The sequence below is a fragment of the Delphinapterus leucas genome, chromosome 3, assembly GCF_059928025.1.
Source record: "Delphinapterus leucas isolate spDelLeu-1000000601 "Yukka" chromosome 3, BTC_Dleu_Yukka2, whole genome shotgun sequence".
NCBI classification, from domain to species: domain Eukaryota; kingdom Metazoa; phylum Chordata; class Mammalia; order Artiodactyla; family Monodontidae; genus Delphinapterus; species Delphinapterus leucas.
Window position 1 is genome coordinate 154,948,144 of NC_143131.1, and position 19,702 is coordinate 154,967,845.

At 42.1% G+C, this 19,702-nt stretch overlaps 1 protein-coding gene and 2 pseudogenes across 1 annotated transcript in view; all 3 read right to left on the reverse strand.

Annotated features, from left to right (window-relative positions):
- Positions 1-4,452, reverse strand: part of LOC149749819 (2'-5'-oligoadenylate synthase-like protein 2) — an 18,682-nt gene extending 14,230 nt beyond the window's left edge. Inside the window, exon 1 of the mRNA XM_089908531.1 lies at positions 1,717-4,452. Within this exon, the coding sequence (XP_089764657.1) occupies positions 1,717-1,811 (95 nt within the window). The 5' untranslated portion in view covers positions 1,812-4,452. The remainder of the gene's footprint in view (positions 1-1,716) is intronic.
- LOC149749818 (UDP-N-acetylglucosamine--peptide N-acetylglucosaminyltransferase 110 kDa subunit pseudogene) overlaps positions 1-19,702 on the reverse strand; it is a 268,591-nt pseudogene that overhangs the window by 135,285 nt on the left and 113,604 nt on the right.
- LOC149749822 (UDP-N-acetylglucosamine--peptide N-acetylglucosaminyltransferase 110 kDa subunit pseudogene) lies at positions 358-18,243 on the reverse strand (annotated as a pseudogene).

Here is a 19,702-nt window from a genome sequence, read left to right on the forward strand (position 1 = left end):
GAGTGGCTTGTATGGGATGATATTTGAGGCTCAACCCTTTGGGACTAGATGTTCATTTTGAGCTGTTGAATGACGGTGAGGGCCAGCCAGTATATTTTCTTCACGGAGGATCAATCCCCATATGGTATCCTTGGTTTGAATCCTTGTCTTTTTCTCTTCATATTCCTGAAACAAGCTCCTAGGAAATACATTCACAATAGTGAGAGGTGTTGACATCTTCCTGGCAAAAGTCTTATTCACAGGTGAAACTTCAGATCTCCTTATTACTAGCTGCCCGGGGAGTCCCCTGAATCAAAGTAGGGCTTATGAAGATGGACCTTGCATTTTAGCGTGCACTTAAAATACCCAACAGGCTGATCACATGGGGAAAATAACTTTATTTACATGAGACAAGTACAAAGTCAGCACAACACAATGAGGGAGAGTATGGGTGCTGGTGCCTGATGGCCTGAAATCAAATCCTATTCGAACGCCATGTGTACCTGGGAAGGTTAGTTACTTAGCTCTTCTGTTTCTCAGTTCCCTGGCCAGGGATATGGAAATATTAGTAGGACCTGCTTATTCGTATTATGTTCTGAGGCTAAAAATTAGTAAATACAAAGCCTGAAGAAAAATGATGGGTACTTCATAAGTGCTACCTACATAAATGTTCAAGTATTAAATGCCTGGAAGAATAAGTAGGTTGTCTCCAGAAAGGGCACCTAGGAGGCTACAAATAGGAGGATAGAGCCTACTTTTTCACATTGATGACACGAGTAAGAAGTTTTAGAGCTCATGGAAAGAATATTATTTCTTGTGATGCACTGTGGGGTGGGCAGAGTAGGGGCTGTGACCCATATTTTATGGTTCAGGGCACTGAAATTTAGGCAGATTGAGTAACTTGTCTAGCGTCACAACACTGATGAGTGATGGGTCTGAGGCAGGGGAGGGACAGAGATTCCGGAACACATGGACATGAGATCATACCCTGGATACACAAACCAAGAGCTCTCCTCACTCCCTTTCCCACATCCTCCTGCCCCAAGAATGCTGCAGGGAGACAGCTGGTACTCGGAGGAGGTGCCTGGCCCAAGAGAATGGCTCAAACCTGGACCCACCTCCTGGCTCTACGTTTCAATCCCTGACCCCAAATACAGTGTCTTTCCCCCAAATGCAGACCCCCTGATGGACCAGGGTATCCAAATATGTGTGCATCTCCCCTCCCTTCCCCCTCAGCACTTGATTCTAGCAGCTGATTTGCAGTGAGACTTCCTGGTGGTCAGGTGACCACCCTGAATGACCAGTAGTCTACTTGACTCCCTAACTGACTCAAAACCCAGGACATTCCAAACCAACTGCCCACATGACAGTTGCACAGAGAATTAGCATCATCTTCAACTGATCAAACCCGGATGATGAGCAGTTAATATTCATTAGCTGGGAACAGGGTCTACTGGGCTCGTGTTTTGGTGGCTTAACACATGAAGGTTACAGGCCCCCAGGGTCTCACTGACTAGAAACTGACCAATCGTCTGAGCAGCTTGGACTAAGGCCTGGCTAAGAGCGGGCAGTGGCTGCACGGGCTCTGAGTGGGCACCTTCCCTGCCCAATCCTCCCTCAGCCAGATCCAGGCTCTGCTGTACAAACTACAGCCATTGCTCCTGAATCTACTTGCTGGTATTAGTTCCACAGTACCTTCAATGGAGTGGTCAGTGGGGGTGCTATTTGGGTCCCTACCCTGTTGTTTGGCCAGATGCTGATTCTGATGTGCCTGAACCACCGCTGCGGATGGCCAGCAGATTATCTTGATCACAGATGATATTCTTGTGCATCCTGTGTTTGATTCCTTTATAATCTTCCTTTTCTTCTTGGTACCCGAGTCATGATCCTGGAAAACACAACAAAAACTGAGAGAACTATTGATATGTTGCTGGGAGAAGACCATGCAGAGGTGTCAATTCATTCCCAGGTCACACGTCTGTTCTCTTTGTTCACCAGCCTCCTAGGGGAGTCTAGGGGAGTCACGTGAATCGAAGCTGGGCTGAGAAGAGGGTGTTGCAATGTGGTGTGCACTTAAAATAGCCAGCAGGCTGACTGCACGGGACATGACTTTATTTAGTGAGATAATATAGAAAGGGAGCACAGCACAGTGACCGACAGAGTGGGAGCTGGTGCCTGATGGTCTGGATTCAAATCATACCAGAAGCCACATGAACCTGGGAAGGTTATGCAGACCCTCTGTCCTCAGTTCCTTGTTCTGTGATAGTGGAAATGTTAATAGGGTCCACTTATTAGTATTACATGATGAAGCTGAATACAGCAAATCAGGTAGACCCTGATGAAAAATGATGCTTACTTCATAAGTGCTACCTAAGTGTTCAAATATTAAATGTCTGGAAGAATAAGCAAGAAATGTGGTAGTGCTGCCTCCAGAGAGGGGACCTGGATGCCACAGGGCAGGGGAGTGGGGAAGGTTATGGGTGTGATGCTTTAGAGCTTGTGAAGAATATCTGTCATCATCTCCTGTGATCCCCACATCAGCCCCGTGGGGAACTCATGGCAGGTGCTGTGAACCATATTTTATGGTACATGGCACTAAAATGTTGAGATTTTAAGTGACTTTCCCGGAGTCGCAAAGCTGATGACAGATGGATGTGGGACAGGAATGTAGTTGGTTCCCTGGGACAGAAATCCCTGAACCCCTGAATCCTCTAGATGGTGCTCTGGACTCCTGAGCCCAGGGCTCCCCTCCCTCCATCCCCCCAAGCCTCCTGCCTGCCCCATGGTTGCTCCAAGGACAGGAAGGGTCTGAGCCAACAGGAGGGCCCAAGCCTGACCCACTGCCTCCCTTACATGTTGATCCCTGACCCCACAGCTCTTAAATATCCCTGAAAGAAGGTCCCTTGAAGGATCAGGGGGTCCCATCTACGTCCCTCCTCCCTCAGCGTCCTCACACACTGGGTGAGCCTCCTGGTGGTCTGACCAGTGGTCGGCTTGTCTCCACGTGGCTCAGAGCCCTGGTCTCTCCAAGCCAGTTGCCCACATGGCACGTCTCTAACAAATTAGCTTGGTCTTCAACAACCAGCCCTGGATGCACAGTTAGTGCTGATTAATCAGGACAGTGGCCTGCTGGGCTGTGCTTGGTGGTTTAGTGGGTGAAGCTGGCGTGCCCCACTGTCGCCTATTGATGTGAGCAACTGTCTGAGTAGCCTGGGCTACGGCCTGGCTGGGGAGGGGCCGTGGCCGCACTGGCTCTGAGGGCGCACCTTCCCTGCTCATCCTTCCTCATCAAAATCCAGCCCCTACAAACTCCTCATCCATCCCTAGACCCTGCAGTGGCACAGGAGAGAGGCCCATGCCCTTCTAGAGGGACCCCTCCATAGCCACAGCCTAGAGACCCCATCCCAGGACTGTCTCTGAGGATGACCCAGGCCCTCCTAATCTCTGTCACCAAATGTTCATTCCACTAACCCGATGGCATTGTCCCTTCTCTCCACGTTCCCAGGCAGCGCCCAAACACCCAGTGATCCTGTCCACATCAACCACTGGAAATACCGCCACGAAATCCCAGTTTCCTTCCTTTCTGAAAACCTCTAGGTTTAGACTGCTAATATTTGCTTTTGGATTTTGACATCGACATTCAGAAGTGTTTAGCCTGGAATTTCTCCTGTCCTGTAATATCTACTGCTGGTATGACATCAGTATTCTCCTGGTCCGATGAAAGCAGTGTGGGTGTGTTCCCTCTGTATCTGTTCTCTGGAAGAGTGTGTAGGAGACGGGCATCGTTTCTGTCTTAAATGTTTGGTAGAAATCAGAGGAAGCCACCTGGCCCTGAAGTTTGTTTTGTGGGGAAATTTTTTTGGCATCTCTTTCTAATTGAAGTTTACTTGGTGTATTGTACAGGGCACAGATCTTAAGCATAGAGCTTTATGGTTTCTTGTAAATATAAACACATCTGTTACCAACACCCAGTTCAATATACAGGACGTCCCCAGCACTCTGGCCGCCCCCTGTCGAAGAATAAGTGCTAACTTATTCGGTTATAAGAATGAAGTCAGTTACTCCATGTATATTCCAAGTGCAGTGATTTACACACAAATAACTCAAAATGAGTGTGGCAGCACAATGAGAAAGTAGTGGAGGGTGCTGGAGGGCTGGGAGAATCCAGTCCCTTTGGGATTTCCGCTGTGGAGGTGGGGCCAGAGTAAGGAAGCTGAGAGGAGCTTCTCTGAAGCATCTGGGCTTTTACAGAGGGAAGAACTACTGCTCCCCAGAGTGCAGCGCCCATTGTAATTCACTGAGCCCTCCCTTTGCGGAGGGTGCTTTCTATACTTGTGTGTTATTTTACATAGAAATGTTTAAAAAAATAAAGAGGAGATCAATTTTGTTTGATGTAACAGCCTTTCACTGTTAAAAGGAAGACATATATCTAAAATTATGCTAAATATGTACAGCTCCGACAGGAAGTAACCGGCACTCACTACCTGACTCAGGAGCGGAGGCGGAGCAGAGAGGTGGCCCTCCTTCCTTGGCCTCGTGTCTCATTTAAGCTGCCAGACGCTGCACAAGCTCCATCCCCTCTGAGTCTCAGGCTGAGGCCTCCAGGTCACAGTCTTCACAGGAGTCAGACGAGAACCTGCCACACAAAGGCAGGGACTGGAGTCAGTGGGGAGGTGGGCTCCCTGGGGTCGGTGTGTGGGACCCAGGGGGCTACTCAGACCCTGCAAGTGACTTTGGGCCCTGACATCCCCAGGGCTCACATCCCCAGGGCACTGGGGCCTGTTTGCTGCTCTTTGCCAAGTGTGTTCTGGTAGCAGAGAGACCTGTCCTACAGGGGCGATTTAACCTGGGCATTTGGCCGGGCGGCGTTCGAGCGACTGGTCCCCTGAACAGTGAAAGTGATGCAGAGGAAAGGGGAGGCACTGGGGCTCCAGGTTGAAAAGTGTGGGTCCCTCCCACCTGGGCGCTGTGAGGAGTGGGAGGTCTGATGACACAGGTGGGAGTAGTGACCCTGTCCCTCCAGCCCACACGCAACACGGCCCATCATGAGACCAGCACAGTGGAAGTGGGCAGAGAACCGCAATGTTCCCTTTTCCCCTAATAATCGTTTTTCTTTCTTTAACACCCCAGCCAAACTTGCCTGTGCTTTTTCATTTAAAAATATCCTGATGCTGTGGTCACAGAATCATAAATTCTATAGCTTTGCTGTATCCCAACATGAAAAGTTTGTAGAAGACACTGCTTTTCAGCATGTAATAAAACCAGATGTATTTGTTATCTAATTTTAAGGTCATAATTAATTTGGAATCCTGGCCCTTTAACTCATCCTAAATTAGCATTGCTTTGAATTGCCTTCATTTTGTGTGTGTGTTGTATTCAATTTTTACACATCTATGAAAAATCTATAGAACCTCAGGTTGAGAAATGGTGCCATGAGGTGACCCAGGCCCTTCAGTGGGGCTCCACAGAGGCTGAGGGGTCCCCAGGGGTTGGGCAAATCCCAGCCAGGTGTGGATCCTGCAGTGTCCCCTACCGGATGACAGGGCTACTGTGTGCCCACAGGGATGCAGCAGCGCTGGGCCAGGTGAGCTGTCTGCTTGCATGAGAAGAAGCCCCGGTTCCTCTGTCCTCCTCACCCTTTCCCCAGGACGCCTGAACTGGGGGGTACCAGGGCCACTCCAGATATCTCACCACACCTGGGGATTAACTGGGGATGTTGTCTGCTGACCTTGGCGGGTTGGGAGGGCAAGGCTGGGTCCTGCAGAGGGAGATGTTGAACCTCACCAGGGACACTCTTTACAAAGAACACAATGTGAACAACACCTCCAGGAGTGATGTACGTGATGACCCCACAGACACCTTCGGCCCCCCATCTAAACATAAGAGCCTGGCATCTTCAGGGATTCTATGGAACGGGGACTGTTCCCTGGCGAGATGCACTCAGGTCATCCTCCAGTTGCCTGCGCAGATTACCACCATTCTCTTCTCTCCACCTTTTTGTTCACATGCAGTGGTGAGCACCTCTGTGCTCTTCTCTGGCTTTTGGGTTTTCCTGAAGCGCCAAAAAAAAAAAAAAAAAAAAAAGTCAGGGATGGCAAGAGAAGCACATACACTTATTTGCCTTCTGCTCTTCCTCCTACCCTCTCCACGCTCACATTTCCTCTTCTTGTTCTTCCTCATCCTTTTACTTCATCCCTTCTCTTGAATCCAGGATGAGAGAATTTCTTTTTTTTTTTTAATTGGATGAGTCAGTCTTCTTTTACTTATTTATTTATTTTTAACGTCTTTATTGGAGTATAATTGCTTTACAATGGTGTGTTAGTTTCTGCCTTATAACAAAGTGAATCACCTATACATATACATACATCCCCATAACCCCTCCCTCTTTTGTCTCCCTCCCACCCTCCCTATCCCACCCATCCAGGTGGTCACAAAGCACCGAACTGATCTCCCTGTGCTAAGTGGCTGCTTCCCACTAGCTATCTATTTTACGTTTGGTAGTGTATATATGTCCATGCCACTCTCTTTGTCACAGCTTAACCTTCCCCCTCCCCATATCCTCAAACCCATACCGTTTTTATGCTAAGTTATATTCTACATGTACCTGGAAAAATGTTAAAAAGATTTTTAAAGAACTGCGCATCTATTTTTGCAGCTGATTTGCCTGTTCAAGGCTCGCTAGCACTTTATCCATCTCAGTACTATTTCACTTAGTAAACAAATGCAGTTACCATAATTGCTGCATATGTGTCTGTGTTCCCTTCTAGGTTATATGTTTTTGAAGTTAGAAACTATATTTATATCACAGCCCCTATGTATGGCACAATATCCATTGCTAATTCAGATTGTGTTTTAAGATATGAGACAAAATTTAAGACTTTTATTATAGTCATAAACATCTAGCAAATCAACCAGAAAATAAAAACTAATTTTCAATTGGTTGGCCAAGAACAAAAAAGGGAGGAATACCTAGTGCAAAATCATATCTCTAATAACTACTGTTGGATTTAGAGCACACACATGCTAAACTTATTTTAAAATATCTTCTTATCAAAGATTTGAGGTTGGACCGGAAAAAATTATATCAGAAGTGAAAATAATTATGTGGTCTGACCAGCGCGGATCACAGAAAGTAAGGGTATACTATATATAAAGTAGATAAACTACGAGGTCCTGCTGTATAGCACAGGCAACTATATTCAATACCTTGTAATAACCTATAAAGGAAAAGGATCTGAAAAAGAAATATATATATATCTGAATCACTTAGCTGTACACCTGAAACACAACATTGTCAATCAACTAGTCTTCAAGGGAAACAAAACAAAACAAAGTAAGTGTAAAGGGAAGTATAGTTTTATAAATTCACCTCTGATATCCAATGGACCAACTGAAAGAAAACAGAAAGTACAACTTTCTAGGAGACAGGGCATGGCCAGCAAACCAGGCCGTTACCCTCGGTAACGGTCATACCTGCCAAAAAATATACAGACTAGCCTGCATTCAGGAATACATAGGAATTCTTCATTTATCTGGCATTGTTAGGCAATGAGGTATTGCATGTTAGGAGAAGTATTTTTAAAATGACAAAATGAAGAGGAGTTGTTTTAACCTTCACTCGGTAATTTTTTTCTAAAATTAAGAAATGTATCCACTGGTGTATTTAATGTTTCCGTGATAACTCGGGGTCATCAGTTCAATCAACGTTTGCATGAATAATGCAAATGGAAACAAGACAGGCATGCTTACTTACTGAAACTGAAAATGACATGGCACTGGCTGGAATAACTGATGAGAGAGCACGAAAAAAGCAAAAATGAAAACAAACCGTGATCAAGAAACAATCAGTCAAGTTCTGACTTTCTGTACTTAGTTTCAAAATGAGATACCACAAATCCCAGCGAGAGACTCCAGCATCATCAGCTGTCTTTCTCCTTTGTTTCCACCTTCCTTTCCTTCTCCTTCTATCCTAGACTGTTCCAGGCAGTGCTTATGGCTGCTTGCAAGAGAAATTCTAATACTTGCTTTCTCTCACACAAACTTCACAATATGTCCATGTGATAACTAGTGTGGAGGTAAAAGACAATTCATCACAGAGACATCTCCTATGAAAATAAAATTAGAAACTAGCTTTTAAACATGCAGAGAGAAGGGCGTGGAGTCAGGCACTAATTTCCTTGCGAATTCCTCTCCATTTCTAATAGACGTTCTTCTTTACCAAGATCCCTTTTTATTGGTGTCCTATTCCAGACTGCTCCACCCCGCCCATCCTCATTCTGTAAAATACATTCACACTCTTTTGTGACCCTACTTATTTGCCCATTAAATAATCAATCATAGAACTGTCGGAATTATTTACAGAGTGAAATTAAAATGCTGGAGTCACTTGGAGGGTTTAAGCAACTCCACCAGAAAATACTGGGCATGGATTTAAAAGAGGCTGCGTGGGACTTGCTCTTGTCCAAGTTCTTTCTCAAGAAGTATCTGAAATAAGCCTAAATTCAGAGTTAATCAGACTGGCCTGCTTTCTCAGGTGGACTGGAACTCATTGCTCTTTCCCCTCAACTCCCTGATGTCAGCGGCACTTTCCGGAGAGGAGGTGGACTTCTCTGCCTACTGCAGAAGCTCAGTTCCCCCCGGGCCCACTCCGTGTCTGAATCCCACACTTGAGGCCACATGCCAGCCTTCCCAGAACATTCGTCGTCTCATTTCAGTTTTTGACCTGCTCAGATTGAGTCCCTCTAGACTCTTCCTCAGCTTGAAACCTGATCTTCCACCCCTTTCCCTGACCTCGATGGTAACCTGCCTACTTTAGGCCTCAGGTGCTTTAGCTATAAATTGATATATTTGCCCTTAATTCTAAAGTCTTCTTTCTAAAGCTCTACAATGTGGTGGCTCCTTGAAAATGTTTCTCTTTGCTGGTTGTAATTTTGTACAGAATTAAAAGCACAGCTACTCTAAAAGACAGTAAGTTGCATTGGATAAGGAAAGTGTGCTCTTGTAGTTAGAGTAACAGGGATGGAAGACGACTTAGTATGTTTTAAGATACTCATGATCCATTCTCGTGAGAGTCGGGGGAAGAAGGGGAAGAGAGTTAATAAAATACCAAATGTTTGTGACAAATTAAGTTCAAGATGTAGCTGATAAGTTACTACTTGAATAAGACACACAAATCCAATTCAAGTTTTGCTTTATTTTTCTAAGAAGGGATCCCAGTGAACTGAGTCCCATGTTCAGTAACTCCACGTTCAATGGCTTAGTCTTTAAACACTGTTATGTTGCTGGAAGAAGAAATATTGCCCACCATTCCTAACTGATGTTTAGCTATCACGCACATTTGAAATAAATTTATTACTTTGCCTGATCTCAGGGTAATACATTCCAAAGGGGCAAAGCACACACGAAAAGTTATGGAGTCTCCATCTTCTACACTAAAGTGTGCAATAAATTACATATTATTTGGCCGTTAAGTTCACAAGCCATAGAAACCATTCCATTTGCAATGTATACAGTGGTAATCAGCAGGTAATGAGAATGATATAAAACCAAACAGACCATGTATGATGGCACTGCTGCCAATAAAGCAATCATTAAATGCATTCATATGCATCTACGATAGGTAAGCTCTTTGAGGGCAATTGCTATGAATTCTACATACCTGTCAGGATACTATATAGAGCCCACTTTCTATGGCCTTTATTCAAAGACGCTGAGAAAGGGTTACTCTGGGTAAATTCAGACCTTTTCTCAATATAGAATTTGGTCAACATGCATTCTGAACAGCAAAATTTCACAGTATTTTCCTACACTAAGTGCCACCTCAGCAAATGCAGGATTAAGTATAATGGATTATAAGAAGTGAGAAAGGAAAGATGGAAGAAAAGAAGGAAGGTAGGAAAACGGTGGGTATGGAGTACTTCAACATTTATGTAAAGAGTGGAACTAAAACTAACCTGAGGTTACCCTGAATTATTAGCATACGCTATAGAAAGTTAAATGAAAAAATAAAAAAAACCCAGCAAGGGAAACCCAAAGATTCTCTGTTTTTTCACTTTACTGCATATACACGTCCATCTTAAACAATCTATATGCTTATATCCAATAAGAGAGCATTGTTTTGCAAGGCTATTTGGCTTCTATCAGCATGTAAAGGTCGGACAACTCAACTTTAGCAGAGTCAGCCTTCAGGTGAATAATTGCTTCTTTCAGGTTGTGAACATTTGAATTTTCCAGAAATGTTTCCCAAAAAATGAAAACTAAAAGAGTCCTAGGACAGCGTCCTTTAGAAGTTTTATAGTACCAAGGTTTTTGGAAGAAGAGTATTCTTGTCAATTATCAACACAATGATTCCAAGCAGGTCAATTTTTGCTGAGAATATTATATAACAGAACCCACTTCACCTCCATTATACTGACAATGATCTTCCTTACTTCAACCTTGTGCTGCTTAGTAAAGTTGAAAATACGGAGCCAAGAACAGACACTGACAATGCCAGAGACTCAGATGTACCTATAAGTGCCTTCAGACAACATCAGCCACCCAGGCTAAAGTCCTGGTTTAAAACATCCCAACATGAATGAATCTCAAAAACTATATGCTGAGCAAGTGAAGCCAGATCAAAAGGGCACCTACTGTATTATTCAACTTACATGAAATTCGAAACTGGGCAAAAGTCATCTCTAAAGATAAAAAACAGATCCGTGGTTGCCTTGGGGTGGGAGATGGGGATACTTTTGCAAAAGCCTAGGAGGAAACTTTCTAGGGTTTTAGAATTGTTATCTATCTTTATGGGGGTGGTAGTTATACAAATGTATACATTAATTAAAAGTCACTGAACTATTGACTAAAAATGTCTGCATTTTATTGTATGTAAATGATACCTTAATAAGGTTGATTACAAAATGAACCAAAACCAAAACAAAGCAGAAGAGAAACCTCTCAAGACTTCAAAGGAAATACACTGTTTTCTTCCAGGGTACCAGATTGGAAATGAGGCATTGGTCTGTTCTACCCTCAGCTTATCCCTAGGGTTATCTAGTCTATTTTAAAGCACTAGAGTCCCCTATCAGGAAAACTCACCCCATGTTTAATTACTTTGATTTCTTCTCTGCCTCTTCTCCCAACACACTGAAGTCATTCACGGAAGAAAAACCAGCTTTTTCCAACTTTGCATCATGACACATTCTTTCCAAAGCTATTAGCTATAGAATAAAATTTGGGTACACTTTGTAAAAAATCTAGCTTTTTGAGCCTTACAAATCTTAACAGTTAACCTATTGCCTCCACTGGAATTTGGAAAAAAATTATTTTGAAAAGGAATAGCTGAGACTTGACATTTTTTTGTGTGTGATTTTCTCTTCCCCTAAGAGAGAAGTGAGGAGGAATGAGAAACACATACATAAAGAAAAAAAATTATCTTGCTGCCTTTGCATGGTTATAATTTATAGGAGGCCCTTTTCAACAATAATCTATTATCAGAATCAATAAAATATAATCTCCATGAAGGCCAGGCCAGGATACTTGTCTCTTTTTCAGCAGATTGCAATACAAACCACATTCATGGATATGCTTCTTGATGATCTTTGTAATACTGTAACAGTTGACCATTTCCTCATGCCTCTTCACCTTAACTTCAACCTGGTTTTTCACTAATGACTTCACATTTCCTTCTCTAACACTTGGTTGTGGGCCTCTTTTCCAACTCCAACTCCAACTCGCATTTCACTCTGGAACCAAAGGAAGACTCACACCTTCCTGCTACAGTTGCAGATTATATAGACTAGAAAAAGGAAGGTTGCCAGATGGTGGTTTACATTATCTACAGACTGTCTCGGCTCAAGGTTAACTTCCCTGGGAGAAAACCCATAAACCCAGAAGCATCAAAAATAACCTGCATGTGCAGGGGGGAGACAGCTTTGCTTGTCTCATTTTACATTCTTTCTGATTTCTGGGCCCTGGTGATTTATCTCCCATGGAATGGAACAAGGAGGGGAACAAGTAGGGACAGTCCCTTCGAGCTAAGAGAAACACTCCGGGAGGTTTTGAATCAGACTTGGTGTTTTGTTAGCCAAGTTACAGGAGAATTTTTAAAGTGGGGGAAAGGGAAGAAGGAAGCGGACCAGGAAAAGAATTTAAGCCATCATCTATAAACCAACAAAGCACTGATAGTTCCAAACATTATGTCACAAACTAAAATGACTGATGTAGGCTCAAGTGGTTTATAAAACCTATAAAAAGACTACAGCAGCAAAGTCCCCATTTATCTGTAGAGTTCAGAAACTAAAACAAGGAATATTTTAGCTTAAAACCTTATCTCAAGAGAATCATATACACTTCACATGAATAAAAATACCTGAAACCAAACATTTTTAAAAGCTCCAATACCCAAAATATAAAGAAAAATATTAATCCAGAAGACTCAATCAATCCATGATAATCACAAAACGGCTGGGCAATCTCTATCTCCCTTCCACACTAACCATCCATCCCATGGAAGACCAAGGGAGATCAGACCTTCCAGACTTACCTTCCAGACCTTCCAGACACCTGGATGCTGCAAAATTCTATGGAGACTCCTTGTGGAGCAGCAGTTTCCCATCTCTTGTGTCTCTCCCTATCGTGATCATGATCATGCAGGAAGCAAGTCTGGCTGTGCTATCTTATCATTGTCTGTCACCCATCTGCAACATGGTATTGTACAGATAAGGAGAAAGTAGTTGCCTTTCCCCCGGAAGGTTGAGGCTCAGGTACAGGGTAATTCTCCTGTGCACACAGTCATTATTTAGGCCGACTCAGTGACTTCAACAGGCTTAATCATGTGATCAGGTTTGTTGCCAGCTGCGTAATGCTCCCACATCTGTAGATAGAGCCGCTCTAGGTCCATTGTGTATTGTCTGGTGTTGAACAGAGGGCTAGATGTTCTCTGCTTCCAGACTTTGCCACGAATTTTCTTCAGGTATTCTAGATCAGTTCCCAGTTTCACAGCTATGTCTTCATATTCTTGACTATTTTTAGCAATAAGCTCAAGACAGCCTAAACAAGTGAGCTGGGAAGCTGCAACTCGGGAAGCAAGAGTCTCTCCTGGCATAGTCACCATGGGTGTCCCTGACCAAAGGACATCCATCCCTGTGGTGTGTCCATTACAGAGTGGAGTGTCCAAGCAGACATCAGCCAGCTGGCCTCGCCGAACATGTTCCTCTTTAGGAGCAACAGGTGAAAAAATGATACGGTTCTGGGGAAGGCCCATATTTTGTGCGTACTGTTGAATATTAGGTTCTCCTACTGCTGGAAAACGCAACAGCCACAGTACACTATTGGGAACACGCTTCAGAATATTTGCCCACATCTGCAAAGTAGATGGGTCAATTTTATATAACTGATTGAAGTTACAGTACACAATGGCATCTTCCGGTAACCCGTACTGAGAGCGTGTGGTTACAATAATGGTACGGGGAACCTCCTCTCCAGTGGCAGCCTTAATGTTGATCTGGGTAGTTGCCAGTCCATTGCTAAGACTGAATCCATTAATTGTTATCTGAATTTGTCCTCTGTTAATCATTTCAATAACTGCCTCTGCAATAGTATTCATAGGAATGACAGGCATATTAAGAGCTGTATTACTGCTGTCTGCGGTGTCTCCTCCCTCAGGACATTTCATCTTGACAATTTGCACATCTGGGAGACTATCAAGAAATGCTTTGAGGTCGATGCCATTCAGCACAATCCGATTGTCATAAATGTGCCCATTGGACTTAAAATCGATGACTGCTTTCTTCTTCAGGTGAGGGAACATATTGGCATGATCACCAATAAAGAAAGTATGGGGCATATAAGCCAGTTTCTCAGAATACTGCTCAGCAACTTCAGCAGGTGAAGTTTCCTGATCAGTGATGATGTAATCCATGAAAAGCACGCCACTTGTTCCAGGGTAGCCCAGCCACATTGCCTGAATAGGAGCTGGCCTGAGAGCAAAGAGTTCATTTCGAGCACCCCTGGTATAACCATTCATATTTACAAGGATGTGTATACCATCTTGATGGATGCGATCAGCTGCTTTCCCATTGCATGGAATCTGAGAAAGATCAGTGAAATGATGGGCTTCTGCCATCACCTTCGCTCGGAAGTTTCTGCCGTCATCTGGGCTCAGGGCATAATAGAATACCTCAAATTTATCAGGATTGTGCGTGCCTGGAATAGACTGCATAAGATGAGAAGTAGGATGATTCCCAAAGTCAGAACTCACGTATCCTACACGCAGTCGACCATCACTGAGCTTCAAGTCTTTTGGATGTTCATACGGTGGTTTACGAAGGACACTGATCTCATCCAAGGAGAGGTTCCCAAGGATCTCAGCAATAGCCTTCCTGAAGCCATGAGAAAGAGGATAGAGCATACTATGATGAGGCTGCACAGAAGGCAACCTATTCTTCTCCAACTGGTCAGCCACAATGCTGACCAACTTCTTCATTCGCTCATCATAGTCTGTCCAATCACAGACAATCTGCAGGCAATGAGCCAAATCACAATAACCGTCAGGAAAGTCAGGTTCAAGCTTCAGAGCAGTGCGATAAGAAGCAATTGCTTCTGGAATATTCCCTGAATCCTTGTGAATGGAAGCCAGATTGCTGTGGGCATCTGCAAATGCAGGGTTAATCTGAATGGCAGGAGTATAACACTGCAAGGCTCCCTGAACATCCTGCATCTCCTTTAGAGTGTTTCCCATATTACAGTAGGCGTCAGCCGAGGTAGGACTGATTCGAACAGCCTCCTTATAATGCATCGGAGCTTCCTGCAGTTTTCCCTGCTGCTCCAATACACTTGCTAAATTTGAATGGGCAACAGCAAACTCTGGGAAGACTTCTAATGCTTTACAATACAAGCGAACTGCCTCTTCCATGTTTCCCTGGTCTCCTTTGATATTGGCTAGAGAGTCTGCATGGGTGGGGCACAGCCGCAGAGCTGTATTATAACAATCTTCTGCTTTGGCAACACGGCCCTTCTCTTCCAGAGCGTTGGCTAGGTTGCAGTAAGCATCACGGAAATGTGGTTGCAATCTAATAGCTCACCAATAGGTGTCTATTGCCAGATCTATCAGGCCTTGCTCGCAGTGTACACAAGCCAGGTTGGCACGTACCACTGCATGATTTGGACTCAAGCTTAGGGCACAAAGGTAAGCTGCCACAGCTCTGTCAAAAATCCGTGCCTCTTTCAAGATATTTCCTAAATTGATATAAGCATCCAGAAAATTGGGGTCAAGGGTGACAGCCTTTTCAAAGTGATGAATTGCAAGCCAAATCTCCCCTTGTGCATTGAAAACACAGCCAAGATTACTCCAAGCTACTGCAAAGTTCGGTTGCGTCCCCATTGCTTTCAAATAACATGCCTTGGCTCCTTCCAAGCGACCCAGGGCTTTGAGCAGGTTCCCCAGGTCACTGCGAACACAGTACAAATCAGGATTGTACTGAACAGCAGAGACGTAAGCTTATACTGCCCCTTCCATGTCACCTGCTGCTACCAAAGCAGCTTCCAGGTTAATATAACCATCGATGAAATCTGGTTTGAGACGTAATGCATGCCGGTAATGCTCAATTGCTTCCTGCAACTGCCCTCTTTCCTTGTACACATTCCCCAAATTCGACTAGGCTTCTGCCAGAAGAGGGTTCTGTTTAATTGCCAGAGTACTAAAGTGGGCAGATGTGTCCAGCCTTCGACACTGGAAGTGTAGAGATGAAAGTAGAAAATAAAAGAATAGGATGTGATTTGTAGTCGATACTACTTTTGCAAAAATTAGAAAATACAAAACAATTCGGTATTTCAAATATATACATATGTTTAAAATAACTATAAAGGTGAGTTGGGAGATTACATATTAAATGGCCCAAATGGTGCTACATAGGGGAAAATAAAGGAAATAAATCTGGCAGAGGAACGTTGGGGCCAAAACCAATCTTAAAAGTATTAGAAAATAGAGTGACCATACACACTGATGATAGAGTGACATGAACTGAGGCATATGGTCCCTTTTGAGTAAATGCCTTAAATACAAACTAAAAAAATAATGTCATAAGATTTACAAGCACTATAAAAATATTTAGCAGTATTGCAGTAGACAGTAGAAATATATAACCTTTCAACTTAAATAAAAACAAGACTGATGAAATATCATCTTTGTTTCCATGTCATCCATGCTAAGGAAGAAATAATAAATCAGCTTTCAAGATAGAATTTTTTACAATGAGAGATACAAAAACAAAGAAAAAGAAACCCTAACTGTTTATCCCATGAAGGGAGAAAAAAACAATTTGAAAAGTCAGAGTAGAACTCTATGAGGATAATATTTAACATCAATTTTTTTTTGTAAAACAGAATTTTAAGCTGGTTTTGAATTGTTTATAGAGTTTCTAATTAGCATGCTGAGGAAATACAGGGTCCATCTTAATCCAGAAGCAAGTAAAAAGTTCTGACTCTTAAAATTCTAGGCTCTAGAGTAGGTGTGTGCTGGTGTGTATGTGTGTGTGTGTGCACATTTGCTGTGTGTTTTCAATAAACTCAAGAGTACATAAGGGTGTATGTTACTACATTGTAACAATTCTTGAGCAAGTCTAACTGAAGGTCAGTAGCAAACAAGTAGATGCCGCTTGGGTGGCCCCCCAAACTCTCAGGTAATGCGCAGATCTGCCTTGGCAATCATGTTCTGCTTTTAGACATAATGCATTTTTATGTTCTTGTTAGCACTGAAAGGCTAACTTGAATATTCTGCAACTGATGAAATGGACAACAGAGCAGTAACCTAGAGTTTACAAGTATTTGGGGCAGTAAAACTTTAGTTCTAGATTTAACTTGGATTTGAGTCCTAATTTAACTTGGATTTTCTACAACGCATTTTTTTTTCTATAAACTGGAGGTATATACCACCATAATCCTAAAAAACCTGTGACTTTGGGCTTCAGGGGTCTAAGCCTTCTCTCTAAGTGACTGAAAGGTACAACTGGATATTAGACCTGTCTAAAAATTGTCCTTTTCTGTCCTCACATACAAGGGAACGCTTGATTTTTGGATAGCTGTCATTAAAAAAAAAAAAAAAAATGTGCAAAGAGCTAATGTCTTTTGCTACAAGACAAAACAATTTCTCCTGGACATGCAGTAATAGGAGGCAATGCCATGTGTTGGAAGCACGCACATATTTTATGATAGATATTAATCTGGAGGTTAACAGCTAGGTGCTCCGGTTGAAGCAGTTTATTTCAAACATACATATAATGTTAGTCCACTTTGTAACAAAGCCTTCAACATTTCATATGCAAATTCGTTTTTCTTTCTAGTTTAAGCCCAAGGAAATCCCTATAAATCTTGTCTCCAAAGAGAAAATATAAAGAATTCATAAGATTAAAGAGTTCTTATCAATTGTATAAAAAACTAAAAAGGTACTAACTAGATAAAAATGTAGATGTCTAAGAGAACGTCCAACAAATAGAAAAGTAGAGGACTGCACTGAGATTGCAATCCTGAGAAAAATACATTATTTCTAAATGAAGAAGTAAAAGGAGATAGCATAAATTAAAGCCAGAAGAAAAATTTAAAACCTACAAAAGTACGAGTCGATACAAAGTTAAAAACCCATTCATTTTACTATATACCCAAAGGCTTCACAAAAGATCTCATGAATATCACAAATTAAAATAAACAAAAGCCAGAAATATTGTTTTCCCCAAATTGTACTACTACCTGCTTATTGCTTCAGTGGTAAGAAGAAAAATTATCTTCAAATAGTTGAATTGTATACCTACTTATATTTTAACTCTTAGGTGGATCTTGTTATATAATATATATGATCTTTAAAGAAAACTTGTTGATTGTTTATTTTGGCATCTGTTAGGAAATTCCTATTTAATTAGATAAATCTCCTTAGATAACTCTTAAATAAAAATAGATGCAAATATAGTATGTTTCCTATCATTCATTTTAGACCTCTAAGAGTTGGAAAAGTTCAACCTGGAGAAGAAACTAGTTTTACTGAGGGAAGAAACTACTTTCCAGTTTAGAAGAGGAGGGATTATCCCATTTCTGTAGAGGAAGCAATCAGGAAGATACAAAAAGAATGATCCTTGGCTAGTGCTAAGGCCAGAACTACTGTGAATATTGTACCAGATCTTGTAAAAACAGCCACTGTGCTGGCACTCACAGGCCTGGGTCATGGTGTGTTCAACAATAAAACTTTGTTCCAAAGGATGGAACTCCTTCGGGCCAAAAAGCTTTCACCTGCATGATTCCATTAACCTCACTGTTTTGTTATGGGAAATGCGTTTATTTTTTGAAATGACATTGAAATATATCCTTAAAAGAACACTTTAGGTCTCAACAAGATTCTCTTCTCTTTCAGCCAACACATTACCTTTTAGAAATCAACAGTCTACTTCTTTCTTTAAATCATCACATTTCAAAGCTGTAGCAGCTAATAAATGTTAATATGATTTTTCCAAAACTGCAATCTCCCTAAATTTCTATGCTGTCTTCTTTATCCTGTCTTTTCAAGGTAAAGGTATCTTTCCAGTTTTCTTAGCATTATCAGGATTATGGATTTTGTTCATTGTTAAAGTTCGTTATTTATGGACATAAGTTAATGTAAATGCAAAAATATCTCGTATTATTCACAAGCTGGCTGACTTAAATCACTCGCTCTTAAAACAACTTTACTGCTCTCCAATCTGTTCAAATGCACGGAAATATAAATTCAGGATGATGTGGCTTTTCTGCAATGCTTTCTTTTCAGGCTGCAGTCTACATGACAGCGTTGTATCTTATCCTTGCTGCTGTTGTTGTTCTATCTATAAAACCTCTCTTGAAGACCCCCAAAACAGCTTGTAATTTAAACTTTTACTTTTGGTGACTCACTGTTTTCAAATTGCCATCTCTGACCATATCCCCCTTCCAGGGGAATTTATGCAGACTCTTAACCCATTAATTGCTTTACTCTTTACCTCTATTTCTGGGTTCTTAAATTAAAGTAACTGTTACATCAGTGTTCTTCATTACTCAAATTATTTTTTCTTAAGAACTTTTCCTGGAAGTAAGTTCATGCTCTTTTTGACAAGCAAACATTTGACTTCTGAAAGAATTCTTATGGAAATGGGTTTATATCCCAAATGCACCACCAAAAATCTTGGTGACCTTGCATAAACGTCCCTTACCATTTCAGGTGCTATCTTTGCTTGACTCCAAAGGGAACTGATTAAAACTATGAGCATCTAGCTGTTATGCACTTTTGTCTCAGTTTGGTCAATGAAACTCTTAAAAATCCATCAGATTTGCATTATTTTTATCATTAGCCTGTTTGTGTAAAATAAGTTACCATTTATGGAGCCAGTGTTCTCCTTTATTCCGGCATCCAATCATTGTAAATATTTCTCATGGACACATTCTTAGAAGGCCTATGAATAACCTGGCCTCTTACTGATTCTCCCTTTTGGAGTCTTACTAGCCAGACTTCCCCAATAACTTTCAGAGAGAGTTCTCCCAATTTCCGGGTCTTCTTTTTGACTTCTATACGCCATAGAACTTTCAAAAGTCATCACACCAATACTAAGATTACCACATACCCTCCAAAAAGCTCCAAGCTGTTTATGCCTATTCATTAAGTTAATACTTTATCAAAACTTGCCCAATTGAGTAGTTTTAGCACAGATATTTTATACATTTTAGCACAGACATGCTCTGTTTAAGGCTG